Source organism: Lottia gigantea, assembly GCF_000327385.1.
Source record: "Lottia gigantea unplaced genomic scaffold LOTGIsca_75, whole genome shotgun sequence".
Taxonomy (NCBI): Eukaryota; Metazoa; Mollusca; class Gastropoda; family Lottiidae; genus Lottia; species Lottia gigantea.
Window position 1 is genome coordinate 957013 of NW_008710508.1, and position 23104 is coordinate 980116.

General features: G+C 35.3%; 3 protein-coding genes across 3 annotated transcripts in view; 1 reads left to right on the forward strand and 2 right to left on the reverse strand.

Moving 5' to 3' along the window:
• Positions 1–1765, reverse strand: part of LOTGIDRAFT_168453 (hypothetical protein) — a gene marked incomplete at both ends in the record, with an annotated part of 2409 nt that extends 644 nt beyond the window's left edge. The window contains 3 exons of the mRNA XM_009066334.1: positions 185–972; positions 1512–1605; positions 1763–1765. Of these exons, the coding sequence (XP_009064582.1) occupies positions 185–972; positions 1512–1605; positions 1763–1765 (885 nt within the window). The remainder of the gene's footprint in view (positions 1–184; positions 973–1511; positions 1606–1762) is intronic.
• A 13394-nt stretch (positions 1766–15159) lies between these two features.
• On the forward strand, positions 15160–18870 carry LOTGIDRAFT_196436 (hypothetical protein). Its single transcript, XM_009066335.1, has 5 exons — positions 15160–15195; positions 15466–15702; positions 17159–17317; positions 17738–17838; positions 18146–18870. Exons 3-5 carry the CDS (start codon positions 17178–17180, stop codon positions 18301–18303), a joined length of 399 nt encoding a protein of 132 aa, XP_009064583.1. The 5' UTR covers positions 15160–15195; positions 15466–15702; positions 17159–17177; the 3' UTR covers positions 18304–18870.
• A 654-nt stretch (positions 18871–19524) lies between these two features.
• Positions 19525–22995, reverse strand: LOTGIDRAFT_54612 (hypothetical protein; the record flags this gene model as incomplete). Its single annotated transcript, XM_009066267.1, has 7 exons — positions 19525–19618; positions 19763–19857; positions 20153–20288; positions 20871–20985; positions 21238–21333; positions 21718–21941; positions 22739–22995. Coding segments are annotated over 7 exons (1017 nt in total), but the record flags the coding sequence as incomplete, so codon positions are not given.
• Between the last annotated feature and the right edge of the window lie 109 nt (positions 22996–23104).

The following is a 23104-nucleotide window of genomic DNA, read 5'->3' on the forward strand; positions in this document are numbered from 1 at the left end:
TAGACGTCGCAGCTACACTGATGTCTAATGTTGTAGTTTTTGTAGCTGTTGTTGAATGAGGTGATGAGCTGCTTGTGACGGTGTTATCACTGTAAATTGTATCAGTTGAGGTCGTTTCTGTGGTGTCAATAATCATATTTGTTGTATTCTTAAAATGCGTCGATTCCCCAGTTTTCCCTGTTACTTGTGCCGAGGTCATTGCATTTGTAGAGTGCATGTCAGTTTGTATATTTTTCGTAGATGCTTTTAAACTTGTTGTACTTATAGGAGGAATATTGGATGCCGTTGGTCCATTACTTGGCATACTAATTTTGAATGTACTTGACAAATTTTGGTTTCCAGTAGATTCTGTAGGATTAGCGTTCGTTATCGTTGCAGGAGTGTGTGTAGTTAACGGTGTGGAAGAGGTTTGTGCCGATGTGATCCTGTTTGTAGTACTAGCCGTACTTAACTGTGCAGTACTATGTGAAGTATGGAAATGTGTAGTTTCATCAGTTTTGACTGTTACAGTTTTTTGAGGTTCGACTGTTGTAGATTCATGGACAGATGCATTTCCGTCAGTTTTGGCTGTTGTGGTTCCGTCAGTTTTGGCTGTTGTAGTTTCATCAGTTTTGGCTGTTGTAGTTTCATCCGTTTTAGTTGTTGTAGTTTCATCAGTTTTGGTTGATGTAATTTGATCAGTCATAATTTGCAATTTACTAGTTGTTGGATTGTCTGATGGTGGTGTGATGTGTGATGTTATTGATGTATGTGATGTCGTATGGCGTATCTCTATTGTTGTCTCATCTACAGTATGGGTGGTGAGCGTTGTTGTCGGGGATTCCGTTGAAGCCGGTGTTTGTATTGTTGTCTCATCTACAGTATGGGTGGTGAGCGTTGTTGTCGGGGATTCCGTTGAAGCCGGTGTTTGTGTTGTTGCCGTTGAGTTTGAGACGAGTAGAATACATAGCGTTATTTGACTTGTTATCATTACTGTAAAAAAAGAATATCACTACTTAAGAGAAAAGATTAATCAACTAGTATTTGCCATTATCTTATTTGTGGTTATCTATTGAAGGCGGCTGCAGCCATTTCTTCCCTCGACGCAGAGAAAACGAGCTCTCCCATTTTCCTTGCTTTCTCGCCTTCTCGACTCTTCTCCCGGTCTTTTTACTCGCTTTCTCGAGAGCAGCCGAGGGTAAATCTGACCGCAACCGGCTTCCATAGTTATCTTCTAGTTGCGAAAATGTAAGTGTAACAAGCATTTTCATCGAATACCTAGACCTACTGACCGCAGTATTATCCACGTCAGCATCAAAATAACAACATTTAGTTATACTAGATTTGGACTAAATGAGCATTATAATACAACAATACAACTTCTATAGCGGTAGACAAATAACAACATTGATTCTACAAACAAACTTCAATATCGGTAATTAATCCCAAAATCTGCCTCACAGCAAACAGATTCACCTATTCAATAAAAATCTTTCAATTTAAAAGTACATGTACAGGAAAAGAATACTTACAGTATGAAGTTCGCCAAGATGCCATTTGACACTGTTTTCTAATCATGAAGTTTGAAATAATAATAATAACATCTAACACAGACACTGTATTCAACTGAAATGAAAATATCTGGATTGTCTTATATCTACTTATATGTAATAACAGGGGAAAAACAGATACAATATAATTAAGTCTATCCTATCACAGTCTATGAATCGTTCATGTGTGGAAATACTCTTGGAGACTTTTAGTTTGTTTTCTATACACTTACCATACCTTTCCAGAGAAAAAAGATACAATACAATTCCATATATTTTGTTTCTGATAATGTCCTCCTTTCGTAAGAGCAAGTTAAAACACACCCCTTTCATGGTATCAAACAATCTTCGAATGCCACTTTCAAGATGTACATTATACAGTTTAAATGTTTAATTTTGTTCTAATAACGTTACCTTTGAAAACATGAAGATAGAAAAATAAATGAACTTATTTATTCATCGATACACCCTGAAATTACAATTTAGGCCAGTAATGTTTCATATCTGATGACAAAAATTATTTCCTGTTGAAGGCATGTTTGATGATTTTGATTTATTGGTCTGCAATATTCGAGGACCCATACATAGTCGATGGTTCTCATTTATTTCTCTATATATTCCCTTTCAAAGTTTACACACTTTGATCATCGGTGTTGCAAGGTCTGGATGCAGGTCATGAAAAGATTTTCTGTAGCCACCCCAGCAAAGTGATCCTCGAAGACCACAATTCAGTCGTAACAAAGCCTGTAGTGGTTTAATATGTGAAACCAATCATCCTATTTTTACTAATGTCAAGCTTTACAGAGATCTCATACCAAGTTTCAACAAGATCGTATAAAAATGTAGTCTCTATCAGGCCTACAAGCCAAATTAGATGCATTGAATTAATTCAAGGGCAATAACTCCAAAACCGTTCACCCGATTGTTACCAATTTCAACTTGACTGAGATCTTGTCCATATATAAATTTACATGCATACCAAGTTTCACCGAGATCAGATAAAAACTGCACCCTGCAGTATCATGACTACAAATTCAAACTTGACCGATATCTCATCAATATATACATGCATACTAAGTATCATCAAGATCAGATAAAAATTGCAGCCTGTATCGTACATACAAGACAAATTTAACACATTTTTACTAAGTCTATAGCCTGCCTAAAAGCCAAATTTTACTAAGTCAAGGGCAATAACCCTGAAATCGTTCATCCAATTATTACCAACTTCAAACTTGACCGATATCTCATCAATATATTCATGCATACTAAGTTTCATCAAGATGGTATCAAAATTGTAGTGTTCATTGGGCATACAAGGAAATTTAAACACAATTTTACAATGTCAAGGGCAATAACTATGAGAGCGATTATCCGATTATTACCAATTTCGAAGTTGACTGAGATCTCATCAATATATACATGCATACTAAGTTTTATCAAGATCGAATACAAATTGCAGCCTTTATCGTGCATACAAGTCAAATATAACGCGTTTTAACTAACTCAAGGGCAATAACTCCGAAACCATTCATCCGGTTATTACCAATTTCGAACTTGGCCGATATCTCATCAACATAGAAGTGCATACTAAGTTTCATCAAGATCGGATAAATATTGCAGCCTTTATGGTGCATATAAGCCAAATTTAACACATTTTTACTAAGTCAAGGGCAATAACTCTGAAACCGTTCATCCGATTATTACCAATTTCGAAGTTGACGGAGATCTCAACAATATATACATGGATACTAAGTTTCATCAAGATCAGATAAAAATGGCAGCCTTTATCGTGCATACAAGCCAAATTTAACGCGTTTTTACTAAGTCAAGGGCAATAACTCTGAAACCGTTCATCCGATTATTACCAATTTCAAACTTGACCGAGATCTCATCAATATATACATGCATAATAAGTTTCATCAAGATCAGATAAAAATTTCAGCCTGTATCGTGCATACAAGCCAAATTAAACGCGTTTTTACTACGTCAAGGGCAATAACTCTGAAACCGTTCATCCGATTATTACCAATTTCAAACTTGACCGAGATCTCATCAATATATACATGCATACTATGTTTAATCAAGATCAGATAAAAATTGCAGCCTCTTTCGTGCATACAAGCCAAATTTAACGCGCTTTTACTAAGTCAAGGGCAATAACTCTGAAACCGTTCATCCGATTATTACCAATTTCGAACTTGACCGAGATCTCATCAATATATACATGCATACTATGTTTCATCAAAATCAGATAAAAATTGCAGCCTCTTTCGTGCATACAAGCCAAATTTAACGCGTTTTTACTAAGTCAAGGGCAATAGCTCTGAAACCGTTCATCCGATTATTACCAATTTCGAACTTGACCGAGATGTTATCAATATGTACATGCAAACCAAGTTTCATCAAGATCAGATAAAAACTGTAGCCTCTATCGTGCATACAACAAACGTGGATTGACGGACGGACGGACCGACGGACACATCTGAAATGATGTAAGACAGATTTCGTGTATTACACGTATAATTCGGGTGGGTTAGAAGAAAACTTTAAGCCCATTTCATTCAAGGATTATTTTACAGGTATCAAACCGGAGATCACAATATTTTGACCTAATATTAATCTTGATAATATTAGACATCTTTTCAATTTACATTACAACTTATAGAATCTGTAGTATCCCCTGAAATGTCATTAACTCATTATGATACCATAATGGTTTTAAATTCCCAGCCATTTTTATACATAGGTTACATAGGTTATGGTTAGGTTTGGCTACTCTAAAATAAAGTTAAAGTTTTAAAGTTAAATTTGAATTCTTTTTGAAAACTGTTATTGACAAATCTTTTAATTTTGAAGAACAGTGATTGTTTTTACATCGGACGGCCTAACAAATCATTTGGAATAATTTGGAATGATTTGGAATGATTTTATCATCTGTGGTATGTTTTTATAAACATGATTATTTCCTATTGATTTCTACAGGTATAAGTAGATGATTTATGACTGTAAGCTGACAGTTGTTTAATTGTTTACTATTTCTATATTCATACAATCTTTATGATTCTTTTCTTTATATGGAATATCGTCATGACCTGCAATACTACTTTGGTTTCATTAATATGAGTGCATACAGTTCTTCTACTTTAATAACCAGAAATAGCTGTTTTGGCATGGACTTTTTCCCACTTGTTGAACAAGTTTAAACCTATATTATATATTTATTCTTGGTCTGTGCTTCAATTTCCAATTCATTATTTTTCAATTATCAAAAAGCTATATGTTTTTTTTATAAACTGATTTAAATAAAATGCAATTTGCAACGTTTTGAACTGATCTCTTGAGTCTATGCGTCTTGTTTTATTATCTAACTTGTCATCAGTCTGTGAAATAAAAGATTTTGTGGATTAAACAAAAGATGCAAAAAAACAAAACACAAAATGACTTAAAAAATGGTTAGCAAGGTCTGTCTCAGTTTGCTGAAGCATTCGATGCGTGTAGCTTCCGCGGGTGCCGATATTAGAGGTATATAGTAACAATTACTCCTCTAAATAACTCCACCACAACCAGTATAACCTCCTCAATCTTCTTATCTGATAACAGTCTAAACAATTAGTTATTATCTCAAGATAAACAAACATTGTAAGAGTCTGTGTATTTGTATCAGAATATCCATGGTGATGCTCTCAATATTGCACAATTTCTGTCATTACGTACGAAATGTTCCCAGACTCGTTCAGTAGGCGCGACGTAGTTTAAAGAGTTGCTAGGAATGGTTTTTGGACAAGGCCTCATCAAAGATTCCAATGTTCAATACAGAATATTTGGGAAAAGTAACAGACTGCTTATTCTAATTTCTAATCGGAACATATTTGTTTTCCGCCTAGCAGAGTCCTCCAATGTTCGTGGTACAAGTGCTTTTTCACTCTACAAAGTGGAAGAATGGCCTGTGTTCCCCTGGGAAATTTTGTGGCCTCTGCTCGGCCCCATGATGTACTGCATCATAGGCCTGTACATTTGAGAGATTCAAACCATCCCTTCTCCGAAATTTAAATAAAAATAAACAACTTGTCACGAATGAGCGCTTGACAGTTTTTATATCTACTAATTATATTACAAATAGATTAACTTGTATCTATGACTACAATTTCAGATATCTGAGTTGTCAAGGCACCATTATATTCTATATTTCCTGTCATAAACACTTTATAGTTGTTTCCGACCTTTCAAACATTAAACTGTAAGATTTACCATGTTTTGGGTCCTTGAAACCGTTTTGAGAGGCAGCATGCAATTAATAATTATTAAAAACGTTGTAAATTGAAAAGTGAAAAAATTTATAAAACTAAAATGCTTTTTACTTGTATTTATTTTAAAAAGAGGTAATTAACAAACGAATGGTGCTAATTGTTAATTGAGCATTTTAACTTGTTTTTGGTGTAAAGTTTTTAAACTGATCCTTTTTTTTTGTTGAAACCTTCTGAATTAGTAAGCGACATATTTCTTTACAATTTGGCGATATTCTTTTGCTTCAATCCCTACTTTATTTTTCCAAGACAAAACAAAATCATATCGACCTCTAAAAGGTTTACATTTCTCTAGATTTTGGTCTAGTTCAAAACAATTTGAGGACTTTCCGAATCTACATAAAACATTCTGACTCCTCCTTTAAATTTCCAGGAATATTATTACTAATGTTTTTGAAGTTAACTTTGAAAAACCCAAATCTTCATATTTTAAAATTACAAAAACATATTAGAGAATCGGGTATTGATACCTTCAATATTCGTTTGTCGACTTTTTAATAGTCTGAATCAAGTAATAATATTCCGACGTAATTGTTATTAAACCATTTCAGGAAATCTAACAGAACAAATTTTTGGCTGAATTTCAACTATCAATAACGTTTTAGTTTAAGTTTACAAGTTTTAATGATAACAGTGATCAATGTCAAAATATTTTGGTCTGAATAGTACTTTATGTTTTATGGTGAACAAAATGATAAAATGAATTAGAAAAGAAAACCTGATTGACGATATAATGCATATATGCATCATGGGTCATTCACTTTTTCAGTATGATTTTAAACACTAAGGCTTTATATTGTTATTTCTGTAATATATTGGCTAAGGATTTTTATAAAATGTCCAATCCATTGAAATTGAAACCTACCTTTACGAAGAATTCCAGCTATGTTCCTCTTAAAACCATCAAATAAAGTGAGATAAAAAATGTTGATCAACTGGAAGTGACCACCAGTATTATCTAATCAATACTATTGGTTAGTGAGAATTGTAGCAGCTGACAGAGAAGAGAAAATATAATATACTTCTAGGTGTGTAATATGATCATGATATGTTTAACTTACCTTCAACAGGTACAGAGCTGCAATAAAGCAATTGGCAGTACAGTTATTTGTTCAGCACACTGTATCATATCAGCACATCCATGTAGCGATATGTACGTTGGGTGCATAACGACATTTCACTTATCATTTTGATATCATATTAGTGAAATTATCTAAAGTAAAAGAAATTCGAAAAATTTTAATTTTTCGAATCGAGTGCATTTATCATTTCGTGTTATTTTTATTGCTGTGAGCTGAAACACAAGTATATGAATACAGATTTTAAAGAAGCACTTGAAACAAAAAATACAGCTTTTCTTCGTTGATTTTTTGGCTACAAATCTTTTTTGTAATGTCATCATGATGAAACCAAAGTCAAGAAATGACCCAATAGTCAATTGATCCAGTCCAATAGGAAACGGCTATTGAGTTATTGCTTTTGAAATCGCTGTAGTTAAAAGATTTAAAGTGTAGATGCAAATATTGACACTAAAAATATTAGAAGGAATCCTTGGAAGTAATTTTATGAGACACCACGGGCATAACAACAAGATGCTCATTTGCCAGTGGAACAGTCCAGATTGGCAGATCATGACTCGACGAAACATTTGATTCAATTTGTTTACTCCTTATACAATACGGCCTGCATTTGATCACATTGGACATCTTGTCTAATCGCGTCATCTTCGTCTTTACCTCGTGTTATCATCGTTGGCATCGGGCATTTTCCGCCTCCCCAAGAAAACAAGAAGCTTCCGAGGACCACGCGATAACGCGAAGCCCTTGCAATGCCGTCGTGCATGCCGTCGTGCATCCATCCTGGAACCACCATATTATAGTGCGATGACATCACGATGGGACCACAGTATCGATGAAGTCTGTCACTGTCATGTGGGCATATTAAAGACCCGTCACAGGGCCTCTCCCTCAGTCGGTCTGAAGCAACTCTTCGAAGCAGACGCGTGTGTTACTCACAAATCTTCAATCACATTTGAGTTCCTACGGCGTACTTCGACGATGAGACAACCAAGAAAAGGAAGGCAACAGCATTGCTTCTTTTGATGCACCTAAAAAATCAAAATGATCCACTCATCTTATACAGGTAAATAAGTTTTTTTTTTTTTTCACATTGTCATGTACATACAAAGCAGAAAACCGAGATCTGTGTGGATCCGGAAATGGCTGTCTGACAAAAGAATAAACTGATATCGGTCACTATAGCACTCTGCTAAAAGGAGCCAAAGGCATAACATGAAAAGGCCTTCCACAACTACACAAGACTTCCCAGAGGCCTCTACGATGAGGTTCTACGAGGGGAGATTAGAGAAGGACACGCGGTACAGAAAGTCTCTCCTTATCTCAAACTGTCCATCGCTATACAGCACCTGGTCTGCGGTTACAATTATCCAAGCCTGTCTTATAATTTCGCAGTAGCATCAAACACTATCTCCCTTATCATTGATGTGATGATATCAAAGACGAATTTGCTACTGAAGTGATCGAGTGTCCTACTACAACTTAACGGTGGACATCTATTGCTGAACAGTTTGAGGAGAAATGACAATTTCCACACTGCTTTGGTGCTCTGGGTGGCAAGCATGTGATGGTCACCTGTCCTTGGATACTGGCTCTGTTTACAGGAACTACAAGGGCTTTTTTTCTCTATATATAATGGGCCTGGTCGATGAAGACTACAAATTTCTTTGAATTTATGTTGGTTCGGATAGTTCCAGCAACGATGCAAGTATTTACATTGATCGGAGCTGAAGGAAACCTGGAAAGCCGTAACAACTTTTCAATCTCCACGAGGAGAAGTCTCTTACCTGGTGTTGATGTTCCAGTCCCATTTTATGTAGTCGGGCTTTTGGAATCAGCAAGCAGCTGTTGAACCCGTTTTCTATCAGATATATGGAGCATTATGAGAGAATAGGCGTGTAAAAGAGAATATCTTTAGTATTTTGGCACATAAGTTTATAGTTTTGCTGAAATCCATGAACCAGAGGCCAGGAATCATCACAACTTTTGTGATCCTTCACAATCTCATCAGACTAAGATATCCAGCCAACCACAACAACCTGATAGACTAGAGCACGAAAACTAGAATGTTATCGCAGGGGCAAAAAGGAAATGACACTGGAACCCAGGAGGGGATTCAAATTAGAAGATACCTGGGCCACTATTTTACCTCAAAGGCTGGTTCGGGCTATGGCAAATAAGTCAAATGAACACAGAGACAATAACATTATGTCGACAAACAACTTATGTTCACATCTTATAGAAACTCAAATCAAAAGTGTATGATCTTATTTTATTCTTTAAGTCTTGATTTGAAACAGTGATTTTATTGAGATAAAATTTGACGTAGTTTTAAAATCCGTATTTTTCGTATTTCTTCTTCATGTGACACAACAGAAGTCGATGTTTTGGTTGATATTTACACTACCGTCTGGATTTAGATAATGGCGAAGGCTTTTCTGTGTGTGTGGGGACTGTGTCTGGAGGGTATGGTACTGCTTATGATGTTCCTGGGATGATCTCCACGCTGATGTCGTAGTTAAGGTCGTTCTGGGACCAGACTGAAAATCTATTGAAGGTGATTACACAGTCCTGTTGGCGGGGTAGTAGCGACCTCTGTTGAAGTTGACTGACTCTGGTGTAAGTGGCTGATTTGCTGACTGGGATCACTGCAACTGAACTCGCATGTTGTTGCTGCTGCGACTGGAATACCGAAGGGACATCTTCTGAGCAGGCTCCCCCACAGTCACTATCATTCTCACTGGCCTCTACCTAGGGATGGAGTTTCCTTCAACATCACTCGATACGCCATCACTAGACCTCTTCTGGATTTCTGCTTGGGTTGTCCCCCACAACTTCGATAATCGAGTTCTCAGTGTTAGGTACCATCTCTGAATTGAATTATCTGCATAATATATGATAATAAGTAATTAAAAAAACATTAAAATTTTCATTGAGAGCAATGTATACATACATGTCAAGTGTCTCAAACAAGATTTCAAATATTTCAAAGTAGACTAATACATTTTTGTATACTTACCATCCGTACCTTTCCCTAATAGTTCCCTCCATAACGCCTTATCTTTGTATTGTCTGTCCTTCATGTTCCTTCCTTCCTTCACAGGAACTTCTTACTCTCCAACCAGCAAGCGATTTCCTCTTCCTGTGCCTCTGTGAAGCTTCATCGGGAGTTGTGGTGGGGTCACTTTCTAGGCCTTCCCTTTTACTTGGTCGAAGTAGCCATTGTCAAATTGAGGGTTTGACGTGGACATGTCCGCCAGAAGGGTTTTGGAAGCTGACTCATCTGAAAATATTCAAAGAACATCAATCCTCAAATGGACTTGGAATTTCTCAAAAGTCATCAGATTTGTTCATCAGTAAATATAAAACAGAATCCTTTTATACTTAATATCGATAAAAAATATTAATTTAAGATTGTTTTAATAGGGTAATTACTATACTGGATTCTGATTAGGTCTTAGGGGGGAGGAAGCACTCGCACGGGCATTGAGAATGATTGAAGCCCAAGGCACCTAATCGCCGAGCAGATGACCCTCCATCTCGCTACCTATTGCCACGCTGCCACGGTGTGCCAACCCGGCGTTAGAGAGTATATGGGGGATAAGGTTATGACAACAGGTTAGATGAATATGTAGTACAATCATGTATGGGGATTTCTTAGTCCTCATCATATCAAAAAAAGGTTATAGATAGGCATATTTACCTTCATCAACTGTGGATTCCGGCTGTCTGTTACGAGGGTGAGCGGAGATGATGAATGGTGTCGAGACCTTTTAGATAGTAAAGACCTTTCACTTTCTGTTTTCTGAGGAGACCTGGAGCTCTAGAGTTTTAACTGGACGGACATCTTTTTCGATTTTCCACCCTTCTTTCTCTGGTTAGAGACTCGAAGCTATCTTTTTGTACCCCAATCTGATTTCCACTTCTTAACAGCCAACCTCTTCCTGTTTTATTCCCCTGGTTCCCAACCTGGGGTGTTTTCACCCCATGGGTTGTGGGACTAGGGTGCAGGGGGTGTGTACAACTGTTGTAGAAGAATTTTTTTTTGGGCGGATATATGGTTCCAAAGAAAACAGCAACAACCTTTCCACTGAGCATCTTATTGCTGTCGCATGATTATATAATATCCATTATTATGTGTGGTTATTATGATAAGTTTGAATAAAAATTATACAATTTCCAATTTTTTCAATGTCCACCGTTTTGGGGGTGTGAGGGGTTCAAATGACTACTCCAAGCAATTAATTCTACCTCACCCGTCACTCCGTCAGTGAGTTCGTCACTCCGTCAATGAGTTCGCCACTCACGTCAGTGATTCCGTCATAACGTCAATCGTCAATACCGAACAAAAAATGTAATATTAATGAATTATAATCACAAAACGAAATCAAAACGAAATTTTAGAAAGACGTACGTCGATGCTAACTTACAAAATGATGAATACTAGCGTTTCTTAAAATAAAACGAAAGAATATGCCAGTGACGGATTGACGTAGTTACGTATAACATAATCCAGGGCTTATACACACCTTATTCATCCGTCAATGATTCCGTCACTCCGTCATTGGCGTCAGTCCGTCAATCATCCAAGTGACGGAGTGGCGAACTCATTGACGGAGTGGCGAACTCATTGGCGGAGTGGCGAACTCATTGACGGAGTAGCGAACTCATTGACGGGGTGACGAACTCATTGACGGAGTGACGAACACTCTGACGTACTGGCGTATGAGGTAGCCCTTGAGCATACACGCCTTATTCATCCGTCACTCCGTCAATGAATCGGTAGCTCCGTCATTCATTGCCATTGGCTTAATCCGTCATTTGCGTCAGTCCGTCAATTATCCAAGTGACGGAGTGGCGAACTCAATGACGTAGTGGCGAACTCATTGACGGAGTGGCGAACTCATTGACGGAGTGACGAACTCACTGACGGAGTGACGAACTCACTGACGTACTGACGTATGAGGTAGCCCTGATGCATACACGCCTTATTCATCCGTCACTCCGTCAATGAATCGGTAGCTCCGTCATTCATTGTCATTGGCTTAATCCGTCATTGACGTCAGTCCCTCAATCATCCAAGTGACGTAGTGGCGATCTCATTGACGGAGTGGCGAACTCATTGACGGAGTGACGAACTCATTGACGGAGTGGCGAACTCATTGACGGAGTGACGAACTCATTGACGGAGTGACGAACTCACTGACGTACTGACGTATGAGGTAGCCCTTAAGCATACACGCCTTATTCATCCGTCACTCCGTCAATGAATCGGTAGCACCGTCATTCATTGCCATTGGCTTAATCCGTCATTGCCGTCAGTCCGTCAATCATCCAAGTGACGTAGTGGCGATCTCATTGACGGAATGGCGAACTCATTGACGGAGTGACGAACTCATTGACGGAGTGGCGAACCCATTGACGGAGTGACGAACTTATTGACGGAGTGACGAACTCACTGCCGGATCGTCGCATGAAGAAGAGCTGTATTAACGGACTGAAAGGTTGGGGCAATTTTATGACTGTTTGATGTCAATGAAAAAAAACACCTAAAATGTAAAAATAATCAAAGAATGAATCAAAAACAAAACTTTGATAAGATTGTCGGGTTAACTAAACCATTGACGAGACGCACTGACGGTCGAAGGATTCATTGACGGAGTGGCGAACTCATTGACGGAGTGGCGAACTCATTGACGTTGTGGCGAACTCATTGACGGAGTGGCGAACTCACTGACGTACTGACGTATGAGGAAGCCCTAGACAGGGAAAACATTTCATCCGTCATTCGTCGATGCTACCTTACAGAATACGAAACACCAATAATTACAAAAGAAAACGAAAATTAAATGCAGCATTGATTAAGTCAGTATAATTCAGCCATTTCGCTAAACTAAAGGAATGCATCAGAGCAGCACTGATGTCCGTCAGTAAGTCAATATTTTCGTCGATCCCTTTACTAGTACCGAAACTTCCAAAACTTAATCCTGTATTCTTTCGCTTTGTTGTTTACATAGAGCCACATAATTTTGTAAGGTAGCATCGACGAATGACGGATGAAATGTTTACCGTGGCTAGGGCTTCCTCATACGTCAGTACGTCAGTGAGTTCGCCACTCCGTCAATGAGTTCGCCACTCCGTCAGTGAGTTCGCCACTCCGTCACTGTGGTGATTGACGAAGTGACGCCAATGACGGATAAAGCCAATGACGGACTGACGGGAATGATGGATCCATTGACACCAATGCCGGAGCGACACATGAAGAAGCGCTGTATTAACGGACTGGCTCCAATGAAGGATAGAGACAATATTATGACTGTCTGATGTCAATGGAAAAAAAACCTAAAATGTAAAAATAATCTAAGAATGAATCAAAAACTAAACTTTGATAACATTGTCAGGTTAACTAAACCATTGACGTGACGCACAGACGGTCGAAGGATTCATTGACGTTGTGGCGAACTCATTGACGTTTTGGCGAACTCATTGACGGAGTGGCGAACTCACTGACGTACTGGCGTATGAGGAAGCCCTAGACAGGGGAAAACATTTCATCCGACATTCGTCGATGCTACCTTACAGAATACGAATCTCCAATAATTACAAAAGAAAACGAAAAAAAGCATTGATTAAGTCAGCACTGATGTCCGTCAGTAAGTCGATGGTTTCCTCAAGCCCGTTACTAGTACCGAAACTTCCGAAACTTAATCCTGTATTCTTTCGCTTTGTTATTTACGTAGAGCCCCGTAATTTTGTACGTCAGTGAGTTCGCCACTACGTCAATGATTTAGCCACTACGTCAGTGAGTTCGTCACTCATACGGAGTGACGGGCCGTTTGATGGGGTGGCAGAATCCTTAGCAGAAAGACGGAAGAGGTATTCATGGACTGACACCAATGACAGATATCAATAAAGTCCGGGGGCTTTTAATTCAACCTAAAGGAATGCTAAAACTGAATGCCAATAAATTAGATATTCAGCCCTGGATTGCTTCATACTTATGCAACATATATGAGTTCACCACTCCATCAATGGGTTCTCCACTTAGTCATTGAGTTCGCCACTCCGTCAATGAGTTCACCACTACGTCAGTGAATTGTCCACTCTGTCAATGAGTTCGCCACTATGCCAATGAATTCGCCACTATGTCACTGCAATGATTGACGGACTAACGTCAATGACAGATTGAAAAAAAAAAATAGAAAATGTTCAAGGAATCTAGGAAAGCGGTGAAAAAATCTATCGCGATTTTAGTATAGTGAAAGTATAATAAAAAAATTTTTTATGGCACTATTAGAAGACAAAACAGTTTTCTTATTATTTGTTTTATTAAAAATAAAAGAATACCAGAATTCGACATAAAATATTACAAGTTTTTGAAAAAATATATATTTTCACAGTTATAATCATGGCAAACGAGTGATGGCTATAGGCTACACTTACAAAACAGCAGCTTTAATCTCATTTATTCTTCTGTTTTTAAAACAATAATATAATATCTCCATTGATCACAGCACATTTCAATATGGCTTGTTACTTACAAATGCATAATGTAAATATTGTCTAACGCATTCAAGTGTTGGAGTTTAAAGTCTTTTTTCATTAAAAATGCAATATGATTATGACTACAAATTTTTTCACATCATTTGTTCCATATTAAAGAGATTGTCCAAAGTTTTTTTTTTACTTCACATATGTTTTGGGAACACTGAAAGGATCAATTTTCACCATTCCAATTTTCAATAGGACGTCTGAGTTTCATGTAATTCCCTTTAAACCATCGCAAAAACTGAAAATAATATATAAGAAACTTTCAGATGGTGAAGTAATAAAACGTTTACTGTTGGAAATTAGATATTCCCCAATTTGTACGAATTTTTTTTTTTAGTTTTTGACATGTTCTTTAGACGATTTGATTTAAATACTCCGTCAAATGTCGTTTTTCGTTTAAGAACTTAAAAACAAAAGTTATAAAATTGTAAGGTAGCATCGACGTATTGATGGACTCCAGTGACGGAGTGGCGAACTCACTGACGTAGTGACGAACTCATTGACGGAGTGGCGAACTCATTGACGGAGTGACGAACTCACTGACGTACTGACGTATGAGGTAGCCCTGACTCACTCCAGGGGTGTTGGAAACCGACATTCTAGACCCGAAGTTGATACGAGTGGGTTTGTAAGTCTGTAAATCATAGTCACCTTAGCTAAAGGGAAATAACTCTGTTTTAAATCGAAATGCATTGAGGACTCACTCCACTAAAACATTTTATGCAAATGATTGTATAGAAATCTTCTTTCTCTCTCCCTTTTGGGGTTTTTGCATGCCTATATTGGGGTAAAATTTGGTCTAGATTTGGAATTTGATGTCTGAAATTGCATTATCTTTCAGATTTGGTGAGATGATGAGAGACCTAAAGGCGGAAGGCTAATTCTAAAAATAGTCGTTTTGTGAAGTGCCAAACTCTAGCGAATGAGTATAACCGGTGGTAGTCTACTTTCAATTTTAGTAGCTCAAAATTTTCATGGTCATCATATAATGAATTTTTTTAGGAGACATTGAGAATTGGTCAGGCTTTCATTCGACATATTGGAAAGCTTTCAACGAGATTTCTGGAAAAAGTTATAGAAGGTTGAATTTCGTGTTTTAACATGGGAAGAGATGGCAAATGAATTAGTGGAAGAGTGAGTCCTTGAACAAGTGAACCATTATAGATAACTCTCTATGAAGTGAACTCATTCACTAGTCCGTTCATCAACATTTAGACCTAGTCATCTTAAATTGAATGTGTGAGTCTATATTCACAAGTAATTTTCTCACCTCGAAGATTGAATATCAAAGATCATTAGCGGTTCCACGTCAGAAACTGAAAATGTTGAGGTGTGTCGGTTTTGCCAACTTCCGACCAGAAATTTAAGCTGAAAATGACATACTTTTCGGAATGAAAATTCCCGTCTGTAAAATCTTGTTTACAAATAATAACTTTTCCAGTGGTTGACATTTTTAACAACCCAAAGTATTTGTAGTTTATATTTCAATTCATATGGAAATGATTTCCAAAATTCAATTCAGAAAACAATGTAGTCATAGACTATAGAGTAGTAGATTGTTACTACTCTCTGGCCACATTAAGTGCTATATCACATTTTTGTATGAATTGAAATATTAATCTACAAATATTGAGGAGAGTCTTAGATTGTCTTTGGGTTGATGAAAATGCCAACCATTGAAAACAAAATTATTTGAAACTATGATTTTACAGAGGGATATTTTCATTTCAAAATGCGTGTCATTTTCACATGAAATTTCTTGGAGAGAAGTGTGTTCATTTCAATTGCAAAATTTTCAAAACTTATATATTCATGGACCCAAAGGCAATTTAAGACAATTGGTATGTACTTGAAAATCATATTTTGAATATTTGTGACATGAGAGAAAAAATTCAATTCAGAGAGTAGACTAGTGTTAGACAATTATGTTTCTCTTGGGGAAAAGTTCTTTAACATCAATATTATGATAGAATGTTGACTACTGTCTTGTCACATTCGTTGGAAAATCAAATTTTGCTGTTTTGAGAATTTTTTGAATTAGGACCACTCTGTTGCATAAATTTTCAACTGTATGCCATTTGTATAAGAATGTCTTCGGGTCCATAGAAATATAAGGTTGAGTGATTCACATTTGAAATAGACACACTTCCCTCCCAGAAAATTCACACAAAAATGACCTACTTTTCAAACCGAAAATCCTGCCTGTTAAATCATGTTTACAAATGATAACTTTTCCAGTGGTTGACAATTTCATCAAAGGCAATCCAAGACTCTCTGTAGTATTTTGTAATTGATATTTCAATTCATATGAAAATGATTGTCAAAATTCAATTCAGCAAACAATGTAGTCAGAGATAAGCCTCTCTTGGTTCAAAATTATTATACTTTTTTTCTAGTGGATGACAAAATTGAAAAGATAACCGACAGTTCAGTTTGCATGTTATGTTATCTTTGGGTCTGAGGGTTGATAATTTTAATATAATTGTGGATAATCACACAATGTGACATATATTCCATTGTGAGATAATATAACTGCAGTGGCCTATTATATCACAGGACACAGACATATTCAATTGTCTGTAGATCTTAGTTGTTTTCATAGATATTATATTACTACAATACCACTACTTTAACATTTGAAAAAATCACATTTATTAGATCATATTCCAAAATATTTATTTTGTATTTCATGTAGGAAATATAGAGAATGAATTATGGCTAGTGTTAAGAAAGAAACAGATAGATTAATAGACCATCTCTCAGTTATAGAAGAAGCTGCAGAAGATATTTTAAGTGATAAACAACAGATAATAGAGTTTGATTTAAGACGTAATAAAACAAGAGAAGCTCTGAGGTCAGACTTATACTTAAGTCGACTAGAACACAATATTTCATCTGCCACTATTTCCTACAAATTTCTGATCTGCAGCATAAGTGTCTTGTTAAAAAGCCCATACTGTGCAACAATTCAGTAAAAATATATATTGTGATAATTAAGACTGTCATCCAGGATGTTTTCAGCATTTACTGAACATCATCATGTTGATACTTTTAAACAGCCTGAAAGTGATGACAACCTAAACTTCTTTCTACAGTAGGTTCTTTTTTTAAATGTAGGAGAACCATATTTCATATTCTAATTCTGAATATTGATACAAATAGCTAGATATTGTTTTCTTTTTCATCAGAAAATATTTAGATGACTGAATAAAAAGGGATTAACTGATCTTTCACTTAGCCGATTGCCCAATATTGTTTTTGTCTGATGTTGCAGGAGTTTACAGAAATCAAACAAAGAAAAGAAAAGCTGGATATGTATTGGTGGTATGTTTATTAAAATGCCTAAAAAAACTGCAGTTAAAATGTTAGAAAAAGGTGAGCAAATTGCAAATATATATGCAAACAGCAAATTTGTTTATGATTCAAATTCTGATTTATTTACATATACAAAGTGTTTATTGTTTGTTTCATTTACAATTGCATACTACATAGTAAAACACATACCCATTTAATAACCTACAATTTTCAGGTTTTTTCTTTATGAAACTATGAAAATTATAATTTAACTGCCAGAATGTAAAATAAAAATAGAAAATATACAATGATTGAAATTCCTCTCTTATCAGACTTGATTTGAAGTTAAAGTACTATTATTTTGTATCATGATCTAATTATATTACAGATTATGATGAATTAGAAAAAGAAATAAATGAAACAAGAACAAAGTTAAAACCAAAAGTGAATAAGTTACGAGATCTACAAAATGAAGATGATATAAAAGGATTTGGTTTAGAACCATTGAGTCAATCTGAAGTTAGGGCTGTAGAAAGATTATTATGATCTGTGATGTAATAAATGTGTATATGGAACCCTTTGACTATTCTTATAATTTGTTAAATTGAAGTGACTTGATACAGTTCTGAACAATAAAAGTATAAGCCACAATGGTTTTTTTGAATTAATATATGCTCACAACCCTTACAAACCTTATAAAAGGCAAGTAACAGAGCTATAGGACTGTCAAGAATGGTTGCAGTTTGTGTGGATTGAAGATTTTTAAAAGCAATGATAACAATAGTTGTGTAAAAATTTTGAGTAGGTCAACTCAAAAGTGACAATAAAATATTAGTGCTTTCAATGAAATGGTAGGAACTAACAAATGATATCTCTACTTTATTTACAAGTTATTTCTCCACTTTTGAGTCTAGGCATCTGTGAACATCTTATACCTGAACTTTGATGCAATTACTAGAACATTACAAGAGACAAAATATTTTTTTAATGGATATTTTATCAGGTACACAAAAATATTTTATTTTGCAGTTTATTAACAGTCTTAATTGATAACCATGATCACATTGGCATAAACCATGTGTCAGCTTTCTTTAAATAAAATCCTGTAGTGTCAGCATATGATTGTATTTAACACATATTTGGTTTTGCACAAAGTCTATAAATTTCAATGTACGGGGGACCAACAGGTGGTCAGGCCTTAACTCCATGTGATATTCTTATTCTTAAACTGACATAGTGCAAAATTTTCATTATCAAAAAAGCCATAAAAAATACCTAAAAATATTTGTTAATTATGCTATTTACATCTATTTATGTACTCGATCAAACTGAATTAATTATCAAAGGGTTAATTAAAAAGGGTATGTACCGATTGTTAAGTAAGCAACTTAAAATAGTTTTAGTGTTTTAGTGTTTTAGTGTTTTAGTGTTTTAGTGTTGCGACTCGTAAAGATTCACTATTTGTAGTTGAAACCTTTAGAGACTTATTTCTGTTCCATTTGGCATTTATTTTACTTAACTAAGAACATTTGTTTCCTTAACCCTCCAAGGAGGGCGATATAAAAATTAACGGCATGATTTTCTTAGTTTAAACTTTCAGACACATTTCTCTAGATTTTGGTACATAAATTAGTGCAAATATTTTGTCCTACAAAAAAAACCAAATGCCACTGTAAGTCTTATTCTTTACATAAAACTGACATATATACACATGTACAACACAACTACAAACTAGATTGTGTCATCTTCTTTCCATCCATCCCATGTTATAAACCAGTCAGGAAGGAAATTATATTGTGGATCTGTTGTTTTCTTTAAAGTAACATCAGAATGTGGACGCCATTCTAACAGATACACAGTCCTTAAAGAAGAAAATTTATATATATACAGTTTTGAATTCTTACTCTTGGGTTATGTTGAAAATCTTAGACATTAAGACGTTTATTGTAAGTTAAGAAGCACTCCAGTAGGTACCAGATAAAGGGAAAGTATTTATATTACTTACTTAGAGTCATTTGTTTTTATAGAACGTTTTATAAATCCTAGGATATCATTCAGGAAGTTCATACATACATTTGGTTTCCAGGGATTGTACAGGATCTGAAATAGCCATTAGACATTTACTTATAATTCCTTATAAAATATCAACTTTTTAAAAAAAAAAACAGTCAGTAATTATAACCAGTATTTGATCTTTTATGATGATTTTATAAAACACAAACATTCTTCTTATGTTAACCATGTAATCAGTCTATAACTTCACATCTGTAACCATGTACAGATGACAATAAATATGTTGGGGTTCAAAAGATACATGAATTCAGTGCTTAAAGCAAAATGATTTTAATGTTATATGAAAGTTTCATAACTTACAAGACCTAAAATAAGCTTTCACCTTTAAATTATTTGGTATCTCTTCTGTCTGGAATTCTTTTAATTCATGAACAATACCATAATCATCTCTAAAACCACATATTATCTTACTGATACCAACAAGGTGACTTTGAGCCCAGTATTTTATCAACTTGTGCCTTAAAAATTCAAACATTTATTGTCATAAGATCCAACAGTTTTCCAGACACTTTTCACCTACCATCCCACTTAATTTGTTGATCAACCAAATATCACAGCATTCCAACTTTTATCATCATCTTGTCAAACCTTTATTTAAGACACACTCCCTGGTCTAATTTTAACATTTTCAACTACTTGATTCAGACACACCAGAAAGGTATAGAATCATCTATGCACCTCATTTATAAGGCTCTATAATATCTTTCACTTTTCAAAATTTAACATTAAGAGGGGTGGGTGTATAAAATTGTAAATATGACCTTGAAATGGTCCCAATATGACCCATTCATGTTACACTTCAAGTACCAAGGGTAGGAAGCTATCAATAATGTATGGTACTAATGTCTATTTCAGACGATTTATCTAGTTATGGTACCACAATAGAGGTTATTGAATAACTTATGCACAAAAAAAGATCAATTCTGTTTTTTTTTTTTGCGTTTGGAACACAGATGATCTTGGGAACCAAGACTTTGATCAAGTGAATTTAAATGTTTGTATAAAACAAGATACATGAAGTGAAATAATGGATCGTTTACCTGTGGAAATTAATATTTTGCTTTTTGTATTCTATTTGTCTAGATGTTTTAAACTCAACATATTTACTGTTACTTTGTAAGGAATCATCTATACCATCTATTTCTCCTCCATATACTGAAATCCAACAAATTGTCAATTATTCATCATTAGGACAGAACTAGGATCTGATTTTTTGTGACATTGTCAATTTGATCCAGATTTTCCCTCTCTATATTCTTAGTCTTTGATTCTCTCATTCATAGATTTAGTCCTATCAGACAAATACATGTTAGCAATTAATTAGTTGACTCTAAATCTCATGTAGTAATATTTGAAATAGGTCTTCTATATTTGCAGACATATAAATTAAAAAAGAACATATTTTACCTAAGGAATGTTCACCTAATCTAGATCTAACAACAGAGCAAAAAGCTTCATTGGTGTTTATAGGTCTATTTATATCTGGAGTACCACCGTTCTCTGCTGTAAATGAAGAGAAACTTCGTAAAAGGGACAGACGGGTTATAGTGATCAACTAAGATAGAATTTTAAACATAAACTATTAGAAAATGTTTAAACAATCAAAAATAGAAATAAAGAAAGTAAGTATAAGGGTATCAGAAAAAAACAAGTACAAGACCACAAAACAAAACCATGACATCCAACATTTAGTTTGGCAATACACTGGTTTCTGCAAAAGAACTTTTAATAGTAGGAAGTGTAGCAATAATAGATGAGGATGCATTTCATAATAAAGAGTATATACAATATTTTTTTTTGATTTTCATCAGAAAACAACAGCTAATAGATTACTCAGTCCTTGAAACATGCATAGCCTAAACAGTGTACTAGGTGTATGAAACTTACAAGAAGTGATATATTGTTCAAACTTCCAACCCCAATAACTCATCTCATCTTGTCTTGGTGTTGTATTGTCAACTTGTTTTTTTCTATCTTCTGTCATAGATTCACACAAAAAATAAGTATTTCTAAAACGAATCACTGCAATCTTCCAATCATCCCGATATTCATATGGTGTACAAACAAGCCTGGTTAATAAACCTCTCCAACACACAAAGTCTGTATTTAAACTTAAATAAATACCATTACCAAATTAGTAATTTACATATATCATGTTAAGTAGTTCTTAATTACTAAGAACAAGGGCAATAACTTATACTTAATATTGTTCGATTTTTCTGATTTTCGATAGAGTTCATCCTCGGGTGATTACAAACACTCAAACCAAGTTTCGTCAAAATCCACCAAGAATTGTGCCTTCTAGAGTGTTTACATGCTAAAAATTGAACACATTTTCAAGAACAAGAGCAATAACTCATGCTAATCATTTTTTGATTTTTCTGATTTTCAATAGGGTTCATCTTTGGGTAATAACAAACGGTCACACCAAGTTTCGCCAAAATCTGTCAATAATTGAATCTCCTAGAGTGTTTACAAGCTATAAATTGAACGTGTTTAAAAGAACAAGGGCAATAACTCATGCTAAATATTTTTCAATTTTCTGATTTTCCATAAGGTTCATCCTTGGGTGATAACAAACACTCAGACCAAGTTTCATCAAAATTCCTCAAGAATTGCGCATTCTAGAGTGTTTACGAGCGGTTCAAGAACAAGGGCAATAACTCATACTAAATATTTTTGGATTTTTCTGATTTTCAATAGAGTTCATCCTTGGGTGATTACAAACAACCATACCAAGTTTTGTCTAAATCAGTCAAGAATTGTGCTTAATAGAGTGTTTACCAACATTTCATGTAGGTGTATAAAAATTAGTATAGGGTACATTTACATTTACTGTTGCATTTTTATCTAAACTGACATTATGTTTACATTATTTTTGAGTACCAACCTTGATAATTTACTTGACAGGTCCTCGAGTGAAGGTTTTTCTGGGTGAAGTTTGAATTTTTCTGGTTTGTGCATTATCCATCTCAACAAATCATTGATTTGCTCAGGAGATATTTCATCTCTCCTGATCATTTCTTTATAGCCTTTATTGAGATCAAACTCAGTTTTAGATGGAAGATTTATAACATACTTCAGTTGTCTTTTATCAGCATGAAATTTTCTTTCAAAGTCTTGTGAGAAGCAACCTATTTCACGTGGATCTCTAAAACTTGGCAACTTTTTATCAAACTTATTAATTGGTTTTAAACAAAACTTGCCACCGTCAACATCTGCTCTTGATTTCTTCACAGTTGGTTCAATCTCTGATTTAGAACCATCTTCAAGA